Here is a 23,719-nt window from a genome sequence, read left to right on the forward strand (position 1 = left end):
AGTGTACAGGAAGTGAAATGTACACCTGTGAGGTGAAGGCACTTCCATCAGCGCTCGACCTACAGGTGTCTGCTAAGAGGCACCTATACGCCACTATGAATTCCAATAATAAAGCTTGATCCCCGACCTCTCTGGCAATCAAACCCGGGAACAGCAGCTGCTGGCATCACAAATCACAAATCCCAACATTATCATTCTCAACAGTATTCCTCCAAAGTGGTGAGAGGAAGACTGATATTTTAGGAATATATTAGTCGTGGAGAGAAATCAAAACATTGGAGCATAGCCGCAACATTTCATTCAAACACATGTCTATAACTCAAACTTAAATGACAAAACAGTGTTAGTCTGGTGAGAGAATCTTGATGATCTTATACTGAACCTTATTTTTGTCTTGTTGTTCAAAACTTCAATTAAAACTTCTTGTCATGTTCACTTATTGATATATACTTTCCTACTTTATTAAGAACACTCGATTTTTACAGTTTTAAAGAAAACATGAGTGGTGCTAACACGTGCAAACGTCGGCACCATGATGACTGTTAGTTGTGAGTGGTTGCTAGGGCATTGCTATGCGGTTGTTAGTGCATTGCTATGTGGTTGCTGGGATGTTCTAGATGGTTGCTTACTAGCCCTAATCAAAAGAGGACATACATGAATGCTACAGTGTTGTGAAAGGTTGCCAGAGCATTGCTATGTAATTGCTGGGGGATTCTAGGAGGTTTCTTACTGGCCCTGGTCAAAATAGCAATGAAATGATGCTAGGGTATTCTGGGAGGTTGCTAGCCATGGTGAAAAAAAATACTCGGATGACAATTTAGTACAACTACAGATTCCACACCAATATATTCCTTCAAGTTAAGCTCAAGCGACATAATTTGTGGCATAATGTTGATTACCACAAAAGTTAATTTCATCTTCTCCCTCCTTTTCTTTAAAAAAATAAATAAAAATAAAATATTGGTTACAGTGAGGCAGTTACAATGGAAGTGAATGGGGACAATCCGTAAACATTAAAATACTGTTTCAAAAGTATAGCCACAAGACAAACACATTTTCGTGTTAATATGACCTTTTTGCTGTGTGAAGTTATATCCAATTTTACAACTTTGTTGCCATGATGACGTAATGCTGTAAAGCCCTAAAACGACCGCTAATAAAAAATAAAAAAAAAACTTTACAGCTCAAATACATGAGTTTTAAGAGAAGAATTAATGTAAGTGCTTTTATAAAATTGTGCGAATAAAGCCGTGTTTCCATCCAAGGGTGTTCAAAAGGATGAAACTGTCACTTCCGGAGAAACCGTAACCAATGTGAGGTTTTTTATTTTATTTATTTTTTATATAAAATACTGGCGGTTTAGTGCACGCAGACAAAACACTCTTTGTCTCATGTTTGGGAGCGGCAGCGCGTCACACTTCTGGGAGCGCTATATATGTGCGTTCATCAATCCTTATGACCATACCATACGGATCTATAAGATATTTTTCAAAAGTGTCAATAAACCTTCTCTTCCACAAAGTTGAAGTTAGTTTTCAACTTATTTTCTCTGCAAACTATTTGCAGGCTTTGGATTTTCAAGACACCGTTATTTCAGCATGACCAGAGCAATATTTCAGATGCGATGAATGGCCCGCTAGTTAGTCCAGTAATGAACGAGTTTTTCAGTCACATGACCTTTTTGATGGCCAATTCTTATTCCTAACAAATTCAATAGAGTTTATTTGGTAAATGTCTTTCAAATACAAAATGTATCCACCTCAAGCGAGCGTATACAATTTTATATGTGCATTTTGGAGATTTATTCACATCTTGGTGTTTCCATACAGCAGTTTTGAAAAAAAAAACCACTGATGGACACATAGCTATTGTAACTTTTTTTTTTTTTTTTTTTTTCATCCATATTGTCACTTAGAAAACCATATAACCATATGAGTGTCAGTCAGACAATATTGGTTACAATAAGTGCAAGTGCAGAACAATAAGTAAAGTCGAGTCGCTGGAAAAGGAGGGAAGTGGAAAAGGACAGGTCACTTCATTAAAAAAATAAGCTACAGGTTATGAACCTGAACATGAAAGTGGTAAATGGCTCTGTTGCAACTGTAGACCACTTCTGTTTCTTTTGAAAAACACAAACATTTTTACATACAGTGGATATCCATTATTCTGAGATATCAGACTTAAATCTGTCTATACGCTCGGAAGACATTAACATCTGTTTAGGTTAATATTGTGTCAAGACAAACATTTTGACCAAAAAGCGCATTTGACCATTCACTGTATGTATGTATGTGTATATATATATATATATATATATATATATATATATATATACACACACACACACACACACACTGATCAGCCACAACATTAAAACCACCTGCCTAATATTGTGTAGGTGCCGCCAAAATAGTGCCAACCCACATCTCAGAATAGCATTTTGAGATGATATTCTTCTTACCACAATTGTACAGAGTGGTTATCTGAGTTACCGTGGACTTTGTCGGTTCAAACCAGTCTGGCCATTCTCTGTTGACCTCTCTCATCAACAAGGCATTTCCATTCACAGAACTGCCGCTCACTGGATGTTTTTTTGTTCTTGGCACCATTCAGAGTAAATTCTAGACACTGTTGTGCGTGAAAATCCCAGGAGATCAGCAGTTACAGAAATACTAAAATCAGCCTGTCTGGCTCCATCTTGTTAATGATTATATTTGAATTCTTGTTTTATGTAATACATCCCATGATTAATTGCAATTTATCACAGAAAATTGTGTGATTATTTATTTACTATTTGTTTATCAACTCACAGGTCCTCTGCATGCCACCAAAACAGTGCTGACCCACCGAGAGCATGGATTCTACAAGACCCCTGAAGGTGTCCTGTGGTATCTGGCACCAAGACATTAGCAGCAGATCCATCAAGTCCTGTAAGTTGCGAGGTGGAGCCGCCGTGGATCGAACTTGTTGGTCCAGCACATCCCACAGATGCTCAATCAGATAGAGATCTGGGGAATTTGGAGGTAAGGTCAACACCTTGAACACTTCATCATGTTCCTCAAACAATTCTCGAACAATGTGTGCAATGTGGCAGGGCACATTATCCTGCTGAAAGAGGCCACTGCCATCAGGGAATACCATTGCCATGAAGGGGTGTAACTGGTCTGCAACGATGTTTAGGTAGGTGGCATACAGTATGTCAAATTGATGTCCACATGAATGGCCGGACCCAGGGTTTCCCGGCAGAACATTGCCCAGAGCATCACACTCCCTCCACCGATTTGTCGTCTTTTCACAGTGCATCCCGGTACATCACTTCCCCATGTAAACGGCGCACACGTACACGGCCGTCCATGTGATGTAAAAGAAAACGGGATTCATCAGACCAGACGACCTTCTTCCACTGCTCCAAGGTCAGTTCCGACGCTCACGTGCCCATTGTAAGCACTTTCGAAGGTGGACAGGGGTCATCATGGGCACTTTGACTGGTCTGCGGCTACACAGCCCCTTACGCAGCTGGGTGCGATAAACTGTGTGTTATGACACATTCCTCCCGTAACCATCATTAAAAGTTTCTGTGACTTGTGCCAGAGTAGACCTTCTGTCGTTTCGGACCAGATGGGATAGCCTTCGTTTCCCTCGTGCATCGATGAGCCTTGAGCGCCCAACACCCTGTCGCTGGTTTGTAGTTTGTCCCTCCTCGGACCACTGTCAGTAGGTACTCACCACTGGTGACCAGGAGCACCCCACAAGCCTTGCCGTTTCAGAGATACTCTGACCCAGTCATCTGGCCATAACAATTTGGCCCTTGTCAAAGTCCTGCCCATTTCTCCTGCATTCAACACATTGACTACGAGAACTGATTGTTTGCTTATCATCTAATCTACCCAGACCTTGACATGTGGCCTTGCTAGGAGATGATCAATGTTATTTGCTTCACCTATGAGTGGTCATAATGTTTTGGCTCATCAGTGTGTGTGTATATATATATATATATATATATATATATATATATATATATATATATATATATAGTGTCTGTTGCAACAAATTGAAGTATTCATGTAAAAAGGAAAAAGGTAAAAATTTTAAGTCTGATCGCTTAGAAAAGTAAAAGCACATCTCTACTCAACAAGTCACCTGATTTGATATATAATTCATGCCTAGTGTGCGAGTGAGTTATGTGCCGAAGTTTAATTATGGAAAGAGCAATAGTCATGGTGTTGCTTGCCTTAAACAGCACTAACTATACTAAGAGTTGGCAAGGCTGATCATTCAGATCAGGGACAAAGTCTCAAAACCTGAGACAAATGTCTGAGGTTTGACTTCCTGTGTGAAAGCACAGTCCACTGAACACCGTTTGGCAGATAAGTTGAAAACAGAGCCATTAATAAAACAAAACAAGAAAGAGAGAGAGGAGATTCATAATTCATGGCTTAATTTCGGCAGCCAATACACTGCTGATACATAGATGAAAACAGATACACACCAACATATGCACACACTAACTGCTGTTTGCATTGATGGTGAAAATAATATACAGTACTTTGCAAAAAGTTTTAGGCACTTGTGAAAAATATTGCATAGTGAGGATGTCTTCAAAAATAATGACATAAATAGTTTTCATTTATCACCTTTAAAACAGCACGATTCTCCTAGGTACACCTGGACACAGTTTTACTTGGTTGTTGGCAGATAGGATGTACCAAGCTTCTTGGAGAATTTGCCACAGTTCTTCTATCTATTTCAGCTGTCTCAATTACTTCTGTCACTTTATGTAATCTCAGACTGACTCGATGTTCAGTCAGGGGCTTTGTGGGGGCCATGAAATCTGTTGCAGGGCTCCCTGTTCTTCTGTTCTAATCTTTTCTATTAGCAAAAGTAATGTTTGAGAGTCTAACATTTATATTTCCTATTGACACACTAAAGCTGAAGATATAAATAACAATCTTAAGACAAATGCTTTTGTGAAACATCTTATGTGCCTAAAACTTTTGCACAGTACTGTGTGTATATATATATATATATATATATATATATATATATATATATAAAATCCACAACACATTCCAGCCCAGTTCTGACTGCTGTTTCTAAGCGACAGTGGCATGCATGTTAAAGGACAGAAGTGTGATAAGGAGAGAGTGAAAAGTAAGCAACAATGTTTCCTCTAATCAGCACATGTAAGCAGCCACACACTTCAGTTGATCCCGCACACAGCGAAAAAAAAAAAGAAAAAATTCTCCACAGAAGGACAGCTCAAAAGTAGGTGGGAAAGAAGTTGAATGAAGTGAATGGACAGTGATTTAAATGGAGTCCATTCGTATGTCCATTGGCATGAAATTTACAACACATTTTACTGCTATAATATGACATACTTCCTAATCGTGAAAAGCAGGTTACTTAAATTGCTAAATAAAACAAGTGAGCATTTTTTTTTTTTTTTTTTTTTTAAAGAACTACCATTGTGCCACATTAAGTCAACATATTTGTATTATGCACTACCAGTAAAAAGTTTGGACACACTTAACCGAAACTGCTTCTCATGTTCTTAAAACCTTTTTGATCTAAAGGCTTATGCTAAAATGCTTGAAATTAGTTTTGCAGGCAAATATTAATTGTGCCTACATATGCATTTCTTTTAAAATATAATACTTTATCAATATATTATTATTAAAGGGTGACTACTTTGAAGATGCTAAAATATAACATAGTTTTGATTTATTTTGGATTTTGTTTAGTCACAACATAATTCCCAAAGTTCCATTTATGTTATTCCATAGTTTTGATGACTTCACTATTATTCTAAAATGTAAAAATAAAAATAATAATATATATATATATATATATATATATATATATATATATATATATATATATATATATATAAAATAATGAATGAGTGTTTCAAAACTTTTGACCGGTAGTGTATATATATATATTTGTTTCTTTTTTTTTTTATACAATTTCCTTGTAAAGAATTTAGGACAACACATGAGCGGTTTCTGCTCCAATAGAAATTTAGATTGATCTGTGTTAATCAAATTGACAGCATGAAGCTGTTCATACTTACTTATTTTGCATCATGTTCATAATGACCCAGTCAGCAGGATAGACATTCTTCCCGATAAGATCCTTAAACATGATAAACGTCTCCATGAGGAAATCCTAAAAGAGAACAGCAGCATTTCAGATGCACAATGCAATCTAACATCCATTTAATACATTTTCAACCTGAAAATAACTTTAATATGAATAAACCCTCCAATCTCTCCAAGGGTCAAAATTTCATAATTACAAATCCTGATTTAGTTTTTAAACACAAACAGTGGGTATGCTCTTTGGTTTAATGTAGCTTTTAACTGCCCCATTCTTTATAAAAAAAATAAATACAAAAAAACTGCATTACATTACAGTACAGATTCACAAACCAATCATTGCAGAAATGTGTCACTAAAACTGTAGTTATTTTTAATAGTAAAATAAATTATTCGGAAATTATAGATTCTAAAAGCTTCTTTTAATATTTGACGCAAAGCGGACCCGTTTAGTTGTTTTAATCTCAAAACATTACCTATGCATTTACGCGCTCAGTGAGTCATGATGCGGGTCTCATCAACGCTTTGTCCGCAAATGGTTTGGCATCCCATTCAGCACACAACTGAATAAAACAGACTGCATGACTATGATAAATGATTACTGCCAGAGTAACATCCGCATATAGGTGTGAGGGACTTCTGTGAGGGAGTTTTACTAATTTTACACAGATAAAAAAACATATTCCTCTCTCGCTTGCTTTTGCTCTCGTGTCATTGATTACCCCTCTGTGTGCGAATGATGCGAAGATCTATTTGGATTTTAATAAATCCATAACTGAAAAGGTTTGCTCGCAGACTTAGTAGCACTAAACAGCATACGGAGCCTCATGAACGGACATGGAGTGGCTGTATCACACATTTCGTTTTTTTTTTTTTAGAAGAGAGATGGAGCTCACTCGTATGCATGGTTGCCAGATTACACAAATTCAGTATAACATTAGGCAGAATATTTATAATTTGTGCAAGTATAAATCTCTTATTGGGGGGGGCGGTCACATCTATTATCTGGCAACCCTGAGCATATTAAATGCATGTGGAGGCGCGTTAGGTCCCAGATATCTAATAATAAATAAATAAAAACATTTAGGATACATTTGCCCTGGTCTGCAATTGAGGGTGCTCTAACGTTGATTTGAGGGTGCTTAGCATTCAAGCACCCTCAAACACTCCCGTAGAGCCAGGCCTGATCAGGGATCTTGTTAAAAAAATAAACTAAAAGATGTTCATTTCTAATAAAGGGATATTTCGTTAAGAAAAGCAGAGTGGCTATATTCTAAAGTCTTATGGGGATTTAGGAATAAACAAATATCTATACTTCTTGCACAAAATCAAAAATCCACTACGTTTTAGCAGGTTTAATATTTTTCATTGTCCACTGACTGAGCACACTTCAGTCAATGAAGTGCCTTTAAACGCATTTGAAGGGTCTTTAGTGACCTGGGATCACATTACACACTCTGTACCTCAACCATTTTTTGGAGTTGTGCCCACAACTCTTTAGTATTTCTCAACCTCTCTCATATAAATAGTAAAAAAAAAATAAATAAATAATAATAAAAAAAAATTATATATATATATATATATATATATATCCTTTTTTGTACTTGTAGATTTGAAATAATCATGAACATTTATAAAAACAATTATATGTTCATGATTATTTCCAGTTCTTTTTAAGTTTACTATCACAGAATATCTATTTATTTGTTTATTACAAGAGAAATTAGTACTATATTCATACAAATAAATACTATACCACATTGATTTTCTGTGCAACAATATATTAACAACAATTGTGATTAATGAGTAATCCACTATGCATGTACACACATATTATACATGTTATTTCTTACTCAAGGTGGCGCTGTTGTTTCAGTGATTGACTTGATTTACATTTGATATTGCTATTTGATTAAGAAACAACATGGAAGTAAACTATAACAAGTTTAACACATGGACAGTATGATATGACTATTGTCATTTGCATGTACTATTGAAATGATGTTGAAGTTTTGCATCTACATAGACTCAATAAGTGCCTGAGAAAATACACGTGTAGCTTATGTGTAGATTATTAACTAGTTATGTGTAGCTATGTTGCTATCTGGGCATTTTGTGTATCCATTTGTAATAGATAAAAGTGCCAGTCAATAAAGACCGGAATATGTAAGTGTGTTTGGTGAAATTCCCATGCACTTAAGGGTCTGGAAAAGCTTTGTTTGTGCTACGTGCAGTCAGTGACCCTGGGTTTCTCATGAAGTTCTAGTTAACACAGAGGGTCAAACTCACCACCACATCCGAGCGCATCTTCCCAAATGTGTTAATGAGGTGTGTGTAGTGATAGTCATCCATTTGCCTCAGAGTGGCCGTCATGCACGCTACAAAACTGCCCTGCAAACAGAAAAAGAGACATTTCATGAGTACAAGTAGAGCACCTACAGTACCTATCAATCCTACATTGACAGACAATGACTGACAGGACCAAAGAGCTGCTATTAAAGTGCCACGGAATGAAAAAGAGTTACCCTTCGAAGGGAATCATACAGAGATGCACAGTAAGAGCCAACAGCAAAACTTTACCTTACGAAGAAACTAAATGAGGCAGAACAAATAAAGAAAAAAATAAAAATACAAAATTCACGTAATTATTAAAGCTAAAGAGTTTAATTTCTGTTCTAACAGCATCACCAAATAGAAAAAATTCAAATTAAAAAATAAATGCTAAATTGATTGTTTTCAAACAGGTTTCTTGATCACTCCCGCCATCTTCCATTGGTCAAACAAAGAGATAGTACCACCCCAAACTCATGCCATTGGTTAAATAGCTTACTTCTAGTTGTCTCTGCATGTAAAGCTATGATACGAGAACATATTTTAGCAGATAAAATTACACACTTCACTTCATTTTTGACAGTAATATGGAGAACAGTGAGTGTTTGATATCAATATTTCACCAATCTGTCTACAGGGTGTGAAATAAAAAGTGGGGATCAAATGATAAATCCACTTTACAACATACTGGAATCAGGCTGATATTACATGCAATTAACTAGAATGTAGTTGCTTAGAAATAAAACAGAGGCATATCAGAGAATGTCACATTTAGGGGCCGACGAATCTTACTTGGCCATGTAGGTAATATGAAAATAATGAGGGTAAAGTGAGAATAAGTGTAATGTTTGCAGAACATGACAGTAATCAGGCAAAGCTGATCATGTAACTGTTATTGTTGAGAACATGTTTGAAAATGTTATACTAAACTTGAAGCCTGATTCCTATTTAAAGGCCAACACATTTGTTTTATTTTGCATTGTAATATTCTTGACATTTAAGCACCCCATTTGCTGATGCAAGTAAAAGGGTATAGTAAATGGTCAATTTAAATGACAAAATGTGGCAGTCCTATCACTTTAAAAGCTATGTCATTCATCTTTGCGATTGTCTTATTTTGCAGCCATCTAAAAGACAGAAGGAAATTTCCAGAAGATTCCACATGAACAAACATTGCTAATAGCAACCAGCCTAAAGTGTGACAGGGCTATTCCGTGCTCTCACATTCGGCTTGATTTTCATTTGCAAGTCTCTCCTGCAGCTGTAATTAGGTCTGGCCCACATAACTCAGCAGAAGCGCAACACATCGATGTTCAAAACAAGATTTCCCTCTTTCTCTATCAGTCTCACCTCACTGAGAAAATACTGAACATTATGTTCTTCTAAAATGATCAGCCTGTACAATGCAAGAGGTAAAACTCTGTTCTTCTGTCAAATATTAAAGTATCTTAGCACTGATGTGCCATGTGATATTTAAATGTACACATTTGAGTGGAAACAACACAAACTGTGTCGGCTGATGTTACAGTTATTTCAGAGGCTTTATTCTTTAGTGTCAGTGGCAAACACAGTTTGTGTCACAGTAAACACAGAGTGAGAGCTTAACGTTCTTTAGTTCTACTAATGCAGGTCAATAGACAATATTTATATTTACACAGCATCCTATCACAAGCTTTGTGTTTGAACAGGACTCATAATGGCACAACACTGAGTCTAAAAACGTGAAATGCATCATGCTGACAACACACATACACACACACACGCATGCACACGCACACAAACACACAACTATTAATATAGTGAGGTCAAGAGATATGTCCAATTTAGTTAATTATTAAACAAAATAATTATATTTTCTCAGAAAAAAAAATAAATAAACAAAAAATAAACACATTAGCAAACAGGTGCAGGTATAAAAAAAAAAAAAAAAAAAAAAAAAAAAAAAATGACATAGGTCAGCCCTCACTGCATTAATATTTAAGGAGAGAATGGGCTTGATGACATGACCATCTTTGTTCTCATTTGGATGATGGACAGATCTGAGCCAGAAACTACAGTGAGGGCAGGCAGGAGCACAAGGGTGAAAAGGCTAACTGTATTTGGAGGAAACACAGAGCCAGGAGACGTTTCCTCCACACACAGCCAAAACAGAATTAAACTGAGTCAACAATGGCTTCCAATAAGTCTTAACCTGCAGCAATTCATGGTTGAAATGACTGACACACAGGTATCTGTGCCTCCCGATGTGTGATCATGAGGCAAAAGAAATTATAATTAACTGTTGCTTTTCTTCAGCCTTTATATTCATGCCATTATTTGTTATGAAGGATGCTGCACAGCTCTTGTTATCCAGCAGAATTACACATGATTTAGTTTCTCGGTGGCACGGCAGAAATCTTTACCTCACCTGATGGGCAGTTAAGACATTATTTGTGGCTTACCAAAGTGTGAAAGCTACAGAACTACAAAAGCAGACTCCGATGTCTTGATGCTAGAGAAAACATTTCAATCAAATCAGTTTGTCTAATCTCACCCTGAAATGAAGGAAGATGCTTGGATGAAAAAAGGATAAAAGGAAGAATAAATCAATTTACTGATGGAAAAAGGAAGGAAGGGTGGGAGAGGAGGAGGAAGGTAAGAAAAGTTTGGTGGAAGGAAGGGCTGAAAAGTAAATGGACAGGTATAGGTAGAAAAATGGAAAGCACGAAGGAAGGATGGAAGGGATGAAAGAAAAAAAGTCTGGTGGGAGAAAGGGAGGAAGAATGATGGAAGAAATGAAATACCTATTTGAATAGAAAAGGAAAGGGAGAGCAGAGGAGAAAGGAAAAGGAAAAAAGGAAGGAAAAGGGAAGAAAGAGGGAAGGAGAGGGGAAAGCAAAAGACAGATGAGAGGAAAACAGATTATAAGCCTCCTCACTTCCTCTGTCCTGTCTGTTCTCAGCAGATGGGATTCTGCAGCCAGTGCTTTAAGGAGAATTCACTCATAACAAACAGCTCAATGCTCACATTTCAGCTGAGAGAGACAAAGGGAACATCATCTCAGGTTCATCTATCCTCTTCATCTGTATTGGGCTCCCTAGCCCGTTGCTATGGAAACAGTTTTCTTAAGGAGGTCGATCAAATAAAAGTCAGACAGAAAGAATGAGATCTTGCTAAATAGTTCCCCCTGACTTCAGTAAGAAGGATTTCGGTGTGTTCCACATGACCACAGATAACACTATAGCACTTGACTCAATCTCTACAAAGTCTGGAGTACTCCCTACTTCCATAATGAGTAACAAACAAACTAAATACCAGGGTTTCCATCTAAAGATATTTAAAGACCACAACATCAACCAGGGATGCATAATTCAAAAATCCACAAGAAATAGTGAACCGTAAGGGTAATTTTGGCATAGTATATTCAAAGTAACATGATTTGGTATGCCTAAACCTAATTCCACTAACATGCAGTACAATGTAACTTTGAGAGGAGAGGAAGAGAGACAAGGAAAAGAAAAAAGGAAAGCCAAGGAAAGGAATAGGGAGAGAAGAGGGCAAAGGTAAAGGAAGAAGGAAGGAAAGGGAGGAAAGAAGAGAGAATATGAGAAGGGATGAGAAGAGAAGAGCAATGAAAAGACAGAGGAGAGGGAAATAAAACAGAGGAGAAGAGGAAAGGTGAAAAGAACATGAAAGCAGAAAAAAAAAACACAAAGCAGACACAAAGCAGAAAAAAAGGAAAGGAAAGGAAAATTAAATGAAAGGAAATGAGGGAAGCAGAGGAAAATAAAAAAGAACAGAAGGGAATAGAAGGAATAGGGAGGAGAAAGGAAAAGGACATGATGGATGGACGGACGGAAGGAAAGAAAGGTAAAGGAAATTAAATGAAAAGGGAAAGGAGAGGAAAGCAGGGGAAATGAAAAAAGAGAATATAAGGGAAAAGAAGGAACAGGAAAGGCAAAGGAAAAGGGAGGAGGCAGGAAAGAGGAAATTAAAAACAGAGGAAAAATAAACTGAAAGACAAGGGGAAGGGACGGGACGGGACGGGGAACAGGACAAGGACAAGATAACAAAAGGAATGGCATGAAAATAAAAGGAAAAGGGAAAGGATAAAAAATGGAAAACAAAGGAAATGAAAGGAAAATTGAAATGATAGGAAAGCAGAGGAAAGGGAAAATAAAAAGAATAAAAGGAAATAAGGAAGAGGAACAGTAAATGAAAAGAAAAAAGGACAGTAGAGTAAAAGAGAAGGAACAAGAGAATAAGAGAAAGTGTACATCATTCACATCTAAATGGTTTAGTACTCTGGCTTCAGGTGGACTCAGTTTTATTACCATGGTGAAGCATGTTCTTTTACAGCTAAATCACACTCATTGAATAATAGCTCTGTCAGTTACAAATAGAAAAGACAGAATCCTATGAGCTCAGCAGAAGAGAGGAGACTCATGAAGAGAAACCAGACTGCAAACATCTGAGAGGAACATCTGGAGCTGAAGCATCTGTATGACAATCAGAATCCACAGCAAACATCAAGAAAACAGCAGGGAAATCCTTTACAAGAGAAATACAAACAAGACAGAGCTGCAACAATAACATTAAACTTAATGGGGACATATCAGAGGAAAGTATTAGAGTAGACTACAGTTTACATTTAGCTGCAATATTCAGTAAACACCAAAAAGGACCAGAGATGAGAAGAACTTTGTGAATGACAGGTGTACCAATCTATAGATATCTAGAGAGCTTTCTGCAGAGTTCTGCGCACATCAACACAGATAATGTAGAGAAAATATAATATAAAGCCTGTAGGTGGTGACATGTTTGAGTTTTGCAAGATTGTGAAACTGTGAGTGTTTTAGATGTCTGAGTGAGTGTTTGTGTGTGTGTGTGTGTGTGTGTGTGTGTGTGTGTGTGTCCAGGAGATTGAAAGTTATTTGTTCTGTGCTGTTGGAGGAAGTTGAGATTCACATCCATTGATTTACAGTCACGATGGTGGACAAGAGCTTTGGAACAAGGACTGACAAGACCCAAGGGTTACACGAAACCAGCTTGAAGGTTGAAAGTAAAATTCTCCCTCAGATCTGTCTCTCTCTACAATATAAGCACCTGTACGCACAAACAAGAGCAGAAGAATGACAGAACTGTGAAACAGGACACAACTATCTCTAATGCTGATTCAACAAAATACACGCAAAAGACCCACGAGACAAATACACTCAGTGACGTACCCATAGCACTCTTAAAAAATAAAAGGTTTGGTTGAACAGAGAGCACTTTTCTTGATTTTTTGGCTGTATATGGTTATTTGGTTTGCGACATGGTTTGTTGTAGATTAAAAAGTTCTGGATGATTCATTATAGGTTGTTTAGATCAGTGTATTAGTTTCTAGGTTCTTTAAAACACAAGAACAGAGATGGTTTTCTGAAGAACTAGAAAAAAAAAAAAAAAAAAAGGTCTTCCGATATTAAAAGGTGGCCACAAAGCTTTCTCTCTCACACACAGACTTGCAAGGCCTTGTGGTGGTTTGGCTTTAGCAGCAGCAAGGACAATGAAATCAATATGTGCTGAATCAAATTATTTTCCTCCTAGTGGCCATTCTGAGGGCAAAATCTTGAGTAACTAAGCAAACACAGAATGTTCCCCTAATATTAGCATATGGTTCCCATTTAGTTATTTTTTGGGAAACATTCTTAACATTCTGGGAATGTTTTCTTCAGGTTTATTTAACCTAATAAGAACTTACATAGACTGTTCTCTAACGGTTATTTTTAGGTTTTATTTTATAAGCATAAAATAATGTTCCCAGAACATTGCAAGTAGGTTTTTTATTTATACTTTAATATAACAACTTAAACAGAACGTTCTCTAATGGTTATTTTTAGGCTTTATTTTATAGCAATAAACTATTGTTGCCAGAATGTTGCAGGGAGGTTTTCGTGACAACCTAATAATAACTTAAACAGAATGTTTTCTAATTGTTATTTTTAGATGTTATTTTAAAACATTAATCTTCCCAGAACGTTGCAGGGAGGTTTTCGATATAACAATAATAATTTAAACAATGTTCTCTATTGGTTATTTTTAGGTTTTATTTGTCATTCACATTTTTTATTATCATATATTTAGTTATTTTTCATAAACGTGGCAGAGACAAAAATGACTGACATTATTGCAGAACAGCATTTAATTAAATGTAGAAATTAAGATCACAGCTGTGTCTGATATGCACATGCATTTGATGTGGTGCTATCAAAACATTGCTCTATTAGTTTGAGCGACCCATCCAGCCCAACACAAGAACATTGACTCAACCAATGCCATGAGATTGGGGAGAGATTATCTCTTTGTCTGACTAATTGGAGATGGAGGAAAGATCTGTTTGAAAAAAATCATCATTTTAGCATTTTTGTTTGGTGGTGCTAAATGCGCAGAAAATACACACTTCACTTTTAAATTCTTTAGGTTTTTTCTTTTCTTTTTTATTTATCATTATTTATTCAGGAAGTTTTCCTGTGTGTGTGTGTGTGTGTGTGTAATTCAAGTAGAAGATATTTGCAGCAGTGGAGTATGTAAATCAGTAGGTCACCATATGACAAAGCCGGATTTTCCTTGCACTTCCACCTCTCTCTCTCTCTCTCTCTCTCTCTCTCTCAGCTTTGCTGTCGTCCAACCCACCTCCTCTCTTTCAGTCTCTCTCTCTAGTCTCTCAGTTCTCTGAACTGCTGGTTCAGGATGGATGTCTAGTGTGCACTCATGCCATCGCCGTGTGTCGGACCCCACTGCATCGTTGTGGCTGCGTGTGCGTGAGTGTGTGTGTATATGAGTGTGTGCGTGAGAGTTGCGGGGGTGCGCCTGTTAGAGACGCAAACGTGTGTTTGTGTAAGTGTGTATGTTTGGGACAGATCTCCATGGAATTTCTCTCACTGGATGTTTAACGTTCACGGGAGGATTGATTAACGATACGTCTGGAGAAACTTCCAGCATGGCAGACTCTCTCCCCGGGAGGATATCGCTTCTCGTGCCATGACAGACCCCCGGCACACTGAGAGGGACGACATGTGCTGGTCATCTCTCCCTCCTCACCATCATCACCATCTTCATCACTGATCCGTTTCTGGAGGTGAGTCTCCAACAGTTTTCTTCCTCTACATTTTGGGTTCTGACATTCACTCGGGTCTGGACTCATCACCCTTAACCTGTCAGGTTTCTCTCCTCTCCTTTCGATTTACAGTACCTTAAGCTGTTTCCAGTGTCAGAAATTAACTTTTCTAATAAGAAGCAATATTTGCCCCCTGGATTTGATTTTCAGGGGCATTTTTATTTATTTATTTATTTATTTTTTTCATGAGGGCATTTGTATTCTAGTCATATAAAAACAAATGTCAAATATTTTGTTTTATGCAATGCATATATAAATACCTAGAATAAAATATGAAGAAATGTATCAATGTTACAAATAAAACACAGAAAAACTCTATTTTTTTTTTTTACGTTCAGTGGCCTTTTTTGCCCTGAGTCCCTGTTCATTTCTGACCCAGGTTTTTTCTGACAGCAAATTTGCAATCTCAAAGCCTAGAAACTGCACTAATTCATGATATACTGTATAAAAGCAAAGCTTCTAGAACACAAAAAAGTTGATTTGAGAAAGTGAGCAAAGCGCTAAATTCAAGATTCTTGTCACAACGCACATGGCAGAAAGATCCTGTGATAATTTACATTCATGCATTTGACAGGTCCTTGAAGAGTGCATTCAAGCTATGTGTGTTCTCTGGGAACTGAACCTATGACACTGGCGTTACTAGTTCTATATTTTACCAGACGAGCTGCATGAGATTTCATCCTACCATCGAAAAGCTTCATTTAGTATTATAATAATCTTTTTTATTTCCACCCACGCAGACAGAGAGAGAGAGAGAGAGAGAGAGAGAGAGACAGAGAGAGGGAGAGAGAGACTGTAAAACAGAAGAGTTGAGTGTTGATGGTGGATTTATAAAGTGTTTTCAGGCTGTAGGCTATCAGAGATAAATCGGGGACAGGATTAAAGGGATAGTTCATCAAGATATGAAAATACTGTCATCATTTTCTCACCCCCATGTTGTTAAAAAAAAAAGCAAGAGGTTTGCAGAATTGTTGATACTGCTCTCTTCCATTTAATGAAAGTGAATGGTGACTGTTGTTGTCGGGCTCTAAAAAAGCACCATGAAAGTATCATACAAGAGTCCCATTAAACTTAAGCACTGTATTACAAATATTTCAAAGCCATACGGTAGCTTTGTGTGAGGAACAGAAATTTTAATTGTTGTATCATCTGCCAAAATCGTATTTGTCTATATTTTAAAAAATGGCACGTCAGTTGCAGGTTTGACGACAACGATGCCAAGTGTCTTTGATATTTTGCATCTTTCAGAACTGATTGTGTCACGCCAAGTTTGAATATACATAAGTGCAAATGAGGTTTGAAAGTTACAACAGAGGGGAATGTTTTCAACTAGTTATGACTTAAAAATTGGTCTGTACCTCATGCAAAGCTGTCATATGTCTTCAGAGAAATTGGAATGTAGTTCACGAGCTATATGGACTACATTAATGGTGCTTCCTGGAGCTCCACAGCCCCTAGCTTGCGCCCCCTATCATTATATGGAAAAGTGCAGCCTGAACAGTCTTTAAAACTTCTGCTTTTGTGTTCCACAGAGGAAAAAAACTAAACTAAAAGTAATATGGATTTGGAACAACAAAGTAGTAAAGGAAACGATGACATAATTTTCATTTTTTGGGAGTTGGAGCGTGTGTGTTGCTCAACTGCCGTGATGAAAGACCCTTAACGAGTGTAATGGAGATAATTCAGTCTGATAGAACTCCGGGCAGAAATCTACCACCACACACATACAAACACACACACACACACTCACACACATCAAACACTCTCTAATACACACAACACACACTGAAAACACACTTCACTTTGATACGGAGCATGTTCTAATGCAGAAATATACATTAGGAAAGAGTGCCTGTGAGAATACGTGTGTGAAGAGAGAGAGAGAGAGAGAGAGAGAGCGTGTGACAAAAAAGTTGTGGACTTTATCTGAGGGATCACGACTGTCCTTCAATTGGCTCTCTGCAATCACGTCACCTCCATCTGAATCACTCCCAACCTCAATTTACACACTATCCAGATACCATCATATATATATATTATATATACACATACATACATACATACATACATACATACACACACACACACACACACACATGTGATTTAAAATATTTACATACAATGTAATATATATAAATATATATATATTAACAGACAACGCAAACTTTAATGAGAAATAACTTAAAACGAATGTAAACACACACACAGATAGACACATATGTAACATGGCCGCATGCGTCTCTCTCTCTCTCCCCCAAACCGGCGTCTCCGGCTGCTCTTTATCTCGCTCTCCCGCTGATCAGCTGATTCAGCGCCGGCCGTGGTCCATCACAGCCCCACCACGCCCTCCTCCTTGTCACAGGGACTTTTTCGTCCAAAATATGGGATGTATCAGCTAATACAGGACAATTACAACCCCATCAACATCACAAATTTGCTTAGTGACCAACAAATAGTGCATAATCTTAAATATTTTGGAAAATTATTGATAAAATAGTACTGAAAGTATTGAATATGGTTGAATCTAATTACAAATAAACTATTTTACCCTGCATTCATTTTTATGCATATTAATGTATCAGATGGTTAGCTTAGGCTAATGCTTACATCAAACTCTATTGAAAGCTTTTGTGAGTTGAGTCTACTGTACAATTCACCTTAAGAGCACTATTTATGAGGCGTGCAAAGTTGCTGCCTGTGTAGAGTTTTAAACAAGTCACTTTTGAGGTTCTAAGGTCATTCTTTCACACCATTCTAATGTGGATAAGAGGCATTAAGGCTGGTTTATACTTCTGCATCAAACTCTATGCCATTGCTTCTACGTGGTGGTTTGCATTTATAGTTCTGCACTGGTGTGTCTGGATCATTCTGCGAGTACTACTACTACCACTATTACTAATACATGTGATATGTCAAGCTAATTGGCTCACACGGTGTAAGCTGATAGGTCCTTTTATATTTAATCGGGTAACCAAACAACTTGCATACTCTCTCTTTGCCTAATATTTAAATTTGCTCAGTTTGCAAGAAAGCAGGTTTCACTATGAGAGATTTCTCTGAAAATGCAATTTGCTCAGGTGGTGTCAGCTTGGTAAGGTCTGTTTTTGGCCATAACACATAGAAGTGTGTTTCTATCAAGGAATGCCATAGCCAAATCAGGCACTGGCACGCATCGCTATCTTAGGACATTAGTTTAAATAAATCCACAAATAGCTGTTCTAAGTCACTAGTTAAATAACGCCTGGGCTTTCCAGGTCCAGGTACATATTATGAATCAGGACACCAGCTGTTTAAGCCAACTGGCCAAGCAGGCCCAGACACATAGAGATTTAGTCCTTTAGGTTATGCAATTCAGCCAGGCAGGCCATGGAGCACCTGGCTAGCATACACTCTGTACACATGGCTCTTCGGAGCAGCAGCAGTACACAAGTCTTGGTGGTAGATCTGTTGGGGGTCTACCAGCAGTACATACTTAGTATCTCTGTTTATGTTCTATCAGTAGCAAGTCTCCTTACTTGCTCTGCAGCAGCAGCAGTGTAGCATATCTTGTCCACCAAGACCAATATCTTTTCAATATTTCATTCCCACATTTAAATGCTAAATCTTTCAGAGTTGTCATGACTGAAATAAACAAAATAATTTGTGGATTAAAAAGTATTTGGTGGCAGTGGTGGCTCAGCGGTCAGCGGTACTGATCAGAAGGTCAGGGGTTCAAGCCCCAGTAGTGCCAAGATGCCACTGTTGGGCCCTTGAGCAAGGCCCTTGACCCTATCTGCTCCAGGGGCGCCGTATCATGGCTGACCCTGCACTCTGACGCCAGCTTAGCTGGGATATGTGAAAAAAAATAATTTCACTGTATATGTGCAAATGTATAATGTGTGATAAATAAATACAATTAAAAAAAAAAAAAAAATTATCAAATTATTGTAGCATCAATGTATGTGAACATGTTGAGATTTAGGCAGGTGCACTTTATAATTAATATATGTTACCTATCATGCAGAGAGAAAAACATCAGGAATATACTGTATGCTTGATTTAAGTTGCTTGAATGATTAATAATACTTAAAAATTGTAAAAATGGCATACGGCAATTATACAAAATACAAGCATATTGTTTCACTCACAGACCAAGTATATAGAAAACAAAGCTGTGAAAGCACAGAGTTTTTCAGTTGAAGACAGATGTGGCTTGTCGCTTTTTCACTTGTAAGACTTCATGCAACATATACAGAAGTTTTTTACAGAGCTAATATTCCTGCTGATAATAAATAAATAACACAAAAAGATGGTTTGCTGATCTTAGCTGGTAAGCAAGCTTTTCTCCCTGCCTGACCAGTTAAAAAGTGTCCACAACTTCTAAAAACAAGCCAACAGACCAGCATGACCTATGAGGGATACCATCTAAGACCAGCAAACCAACTTAAATTTAAGCGTTTTATTTATGTATTTATTTTTTTGATGATGCATATTTAATCAGATTCCTGAGCCCCACAACAGCGCAAAGAACATCACCAAAAGAACAACCACAACTTACACAAGAATCCTGCTGAGAAACACGAGTGATCAGAGACATGAGATGTCAGTGAGTTATGAATGCACACCTTGTTCACACCATCCACGACTGCTTCCTGATCTCCATGCAGAAGTCTCTCTCTTTACGTGTCTTGCACACAAACACTACAGCTGTGCTGGCTGCAAGGTAGACAGATGTTGTCTTTCATGTGGTAATGAGTTTATTATGAGACTGTTCTTGTACTATACACATACAGAGAGAGAGAGAGACAGAAAGAGACAGGACAACATGCCTGGAATACTGAAAAAATCTAACACATTCACAAGTCCTTCACTGTCTACACAGCTCTGTGTATGCATGTCTGCAGACAGTAGAATAAAACAGACACTTCAGGTTTAGTTGAGACAAATTCTGCTGCTTTATGTTTCAGAGAGGCAGGTAACGGTGTCACGTTTCAATTTCCAAAGCCAGCAAGTCTTTAGATGGCAGCACTGAACCCCTAGTTACACGTAATATGATTTTTGAGTATCAGAATCAGTCTGGTCCATATTTTGGCCAAGAACCACCCACTAAGACTGGAAGAGATTGTTTGTCCTCATCTTTACATGATGTTAAGGGTGGACAATTTTGAAACAAACAAAACCCCAGTTACCCTAGTTCTTCCTCAAAAACACTTTTTGTAGCAGCCTGGAAACCAGTAAACATGACTTTGAAAATCGCATAAAGCCAGCCAATCAGATTGGAGATTGCCATTTTGAGAAATCTCTTGTCCCTTTTGTGCGCTATACGCATGAAATGGTCTGTGGGTGAGGTCAAAGCATTCTTAAGGCAAAAACATACTCTACGAATGTAAATGAACACAAATACATCAACAAAACAATATTTAATGTGTCACTGCGTTCCAAAATGTCAAATGCAAGTCTTTTTCAGGGCAAGTCAAGCAACACACGCTCTCTATGTCTTTCATTATACAGCTCTTCCCTTCACAGAGGATACTGACAATAAATCTCTTCTCCGATACAACCTTCTTCCTCTCATTCTCTCCGCCTGGTTTCTCTTTCTTTATGTCTTTCTGGTAAATGAGAGCTATATGGATAAATGAAATGCTGCACCCTGCTGTCTCAAGCCCCACTGAGAGCCAATCAATGCCATTAAAAGAGACAGAGAGATTGTGCCTGGTTAATACACTGCAGAACAGTTCAATATGATTCAACACTGACCTGACCTTCCCAGACAGCATCTCATGAGCATTGTAGTCTTAGAAAAACCTTAGAGGATCCTATTGCTAGAAAGTTCAAGCTCTTCACCTCCTGTATGAGAAGTTCCCCTGCATGCCAAGTGTTTGTAAAAGTGTGTTTGTGTAATGCTCCTGGGTGAGATGTTTTACTACTCAGCGTAGAGTCAGATACAGTTCCCTGTACAGCAGTGACTTCTTCAAAATATAGCAGGTCTAACAGAGCTGAATATTAAAGAGAAAAAGCTGCAGCAAAACCAGAGAATATATCTGTTTGGGGTTAACAGGGCAGTTCACTCACACACCCATTTGACAAGTGCTGAAATGACTGCATATTTTCAACATTACAAAGAGCATTCACAAAGGATTTGCTACATAACACTATGATTTTCATTACAAACAGTGACACATAATCACACAAAATAATGATTATATAATAATTTGTTGATTAAATGTCATCAAACTATGGTAAATACATTTTTGAAAGCCAAGTTTTAATGCACATGATCTACTGATATGTTAATCAATATAAAACGTTTTAGTGACTTATTACTGAATGTTATCTATCTGTCCGCCCATCCGTCCGTCCATCCACCTCTTTACATCCATCTATCCATCCATCTATCTGTCCGTCCTTCCATCCATCCATCCGTCCGACTACGTATCTGTCTATCTATATATCCATCCATCTAACTGTCCGTATCTCTATTCATCTGTCCATCCATCCATCTTTCCGTCCATCTGTCAGTCCATCATTAATCTATCTATTTATCCATATCTCTGTCCATCAGTCCATCTATCTGTCCATCTGTCCTACCACCTATCCATCCATCCCTCTATCATCCATCCATCCATCTGCTTGTATATCTATGTATCTATCTATCCATCCATCCATCCGTCTGCTTGTCTATCTGTCCATCTATCCATCTATCTGTCCTACCATCTATCCATCCATCTATCATCCATCCAGCCATCTGCTTGTATATCTATGTATCTGTCTATATATGTATATGTCTATCAAGCCATCCATCTGTCTGTCTGTCCATCTATCTATCTATCTATCTGTCCATCTGTCCATCTAGCCATCCACGGATCCAGATAGATCCATCTATCTATCTATCTATCCATCCATCTATCCATCTGTCCATCTATCTGTCCTACCATCTATCCATCCATCCCTCTATCATCCATCCACCCATCTGCTTGTATATCTATGTATCTGTCTATCAAGCCATCCATCTGTCTGTCTGTCCATCTATCTATCTATCTATCTGTCTGTCCGTCCATCTATTCATCCACGGATCCAGATAGATCCATCTATCTATCCATCTATCTGTCCATCAGTCCATCTATCTGTCCTACCATCTATCCATCCATCCCTCTATCATCCATCCACCCATCTGCTTGTATATCTATGTATCTGTCTATCAAGCCATCCATCTGTCTGTCTGTCCATCTATCTATCTATCTGTGTCCGTCCGTCCATCTATCCATCCACGGATCCAGATAGATCCATCTATCTATCCACCTATCTGTCCATCAGTCCATCTATCTGTCCTACCATCTATCCATCCATCCCTCTATCATCCATCCACCCATCTGCTTGTATATCTATATATCTGTCTATCAAGCCATCCATCTGTCTGTCTGTCCATCTATCTATCTATCTGTCTGTCCGTCCGTCCATCTATCCATCCACGGATCCAGATAGATCCATCTATCTATCCACCTATCTGTCCATCAGTCCATCTATCTGTCCTACCATCTGTCCATCCATCCCTCTATCATCCATCCACCCATCTGCTTGTATATCTATGTATCTGTCTATCAAGCCATCCATCTGTCTGTCTGTCCATCTATCTATCTATCTGTCTGTCCGTCCGTCCATCTATCCATCCACGGATCCAGATAGATCCATCTATCTATCCACCTATCTGTCCATCAGTCCATATATCTGTCCTACCATCTATCCATCCATCCCTCTATCATCCATCCACCCATCTGCTTGTATATCTATGTATCTGTCTATCAAGCCATCCATCTGTCTAAATGTCCATCTATCTATCTATCTGTCTGTCCGTCCGTCCATCTATCCATCCACGGATCCAGATAGATCCATCTATCTATCCATCTATCTGTCCATCAGTCCATATATCTGTCCTACCATCTATCCATCCATCCCTCTATCATCCATCCACCCATCTGCTTGTATATCTATGTATCTGTCTATCAAGCCATCCATCTGTCTGTCTGTCCATCTATCTATCTGTCTGTCCATCCATCCATCTATCCATCCACGGATCCAGATAGATCCATCTATCTATCTATCTATCTATCTATCCGTCTGTCTATTTATCTATCTATCCGTCTGATTATCTATCTATTACTATAAAGTAACTTAA

At 37.9% G+C, this 23,719-nt stretch overlaps 2 protein-coding genes across 3 annotated transcripts in view; one reads left to right on the forward strand and one right to left on the reverse strand.

Annotated features, from left to right (window-relative positions):
- LOC127423600 (dedicator of cytokinesis protein 1-like) overlaps positions 1-23,719 on the reverse strand; it is a 361,421-nt gene that overhangs the window by 123,636 nt on the left and 214,066 nt on the right. For both annotated transcript variants that reach the window (XM_051668049.1, XM_051668050.1), the window contains exons 28-29: positions 8,388-8,489; positions 6,074-6,168 (exon numbers count right to left, since the gene is read on the reverse strand). In XM_051668049.1, the coding sequence (XP_051524009.1) occupies positions 6,074-6,168; positions 8,388-8,489 (197 nt within the window). The remainder of the gene's footprint in view (positions 1-6,073; positions 6,169-8,387; positions 8,490-23,719) is intronic.
- The window catches only part of LOC127423606 (inhibitory synaptic factor 2A-like), a 45,146-nt gene continuing 36,675 nt past the window's right edge, over positions 15,249-23,719 (forward strand). Inside the window, exon 1 of the mRNA XM_051668058.1 lies at positions 15,249-15,528. The gene's annotated coding sequence lies outside the window, so the exon portion shown is untranslated. The remainder of the gene's footprint in view (positions 15,529-23,719) is intronic.

This window comes from Myxocyprinus asiaticus, chromosome 32 (genome assembly GCF_019703515.2).
Source record: "Myxocyprinus asiaticus isolate MX2 ecotype Aquarium Trade chromosome 32, UBuf_Myxa_2, whole genome shotgun sequence".
Taxonomy (NCBI): Eukaryota; Metazoa; Chordata; class Actinopteri; order Cypriniformes; family Catostomidae; genus Myxocyprinus; species Myxocyprinus asiaticus.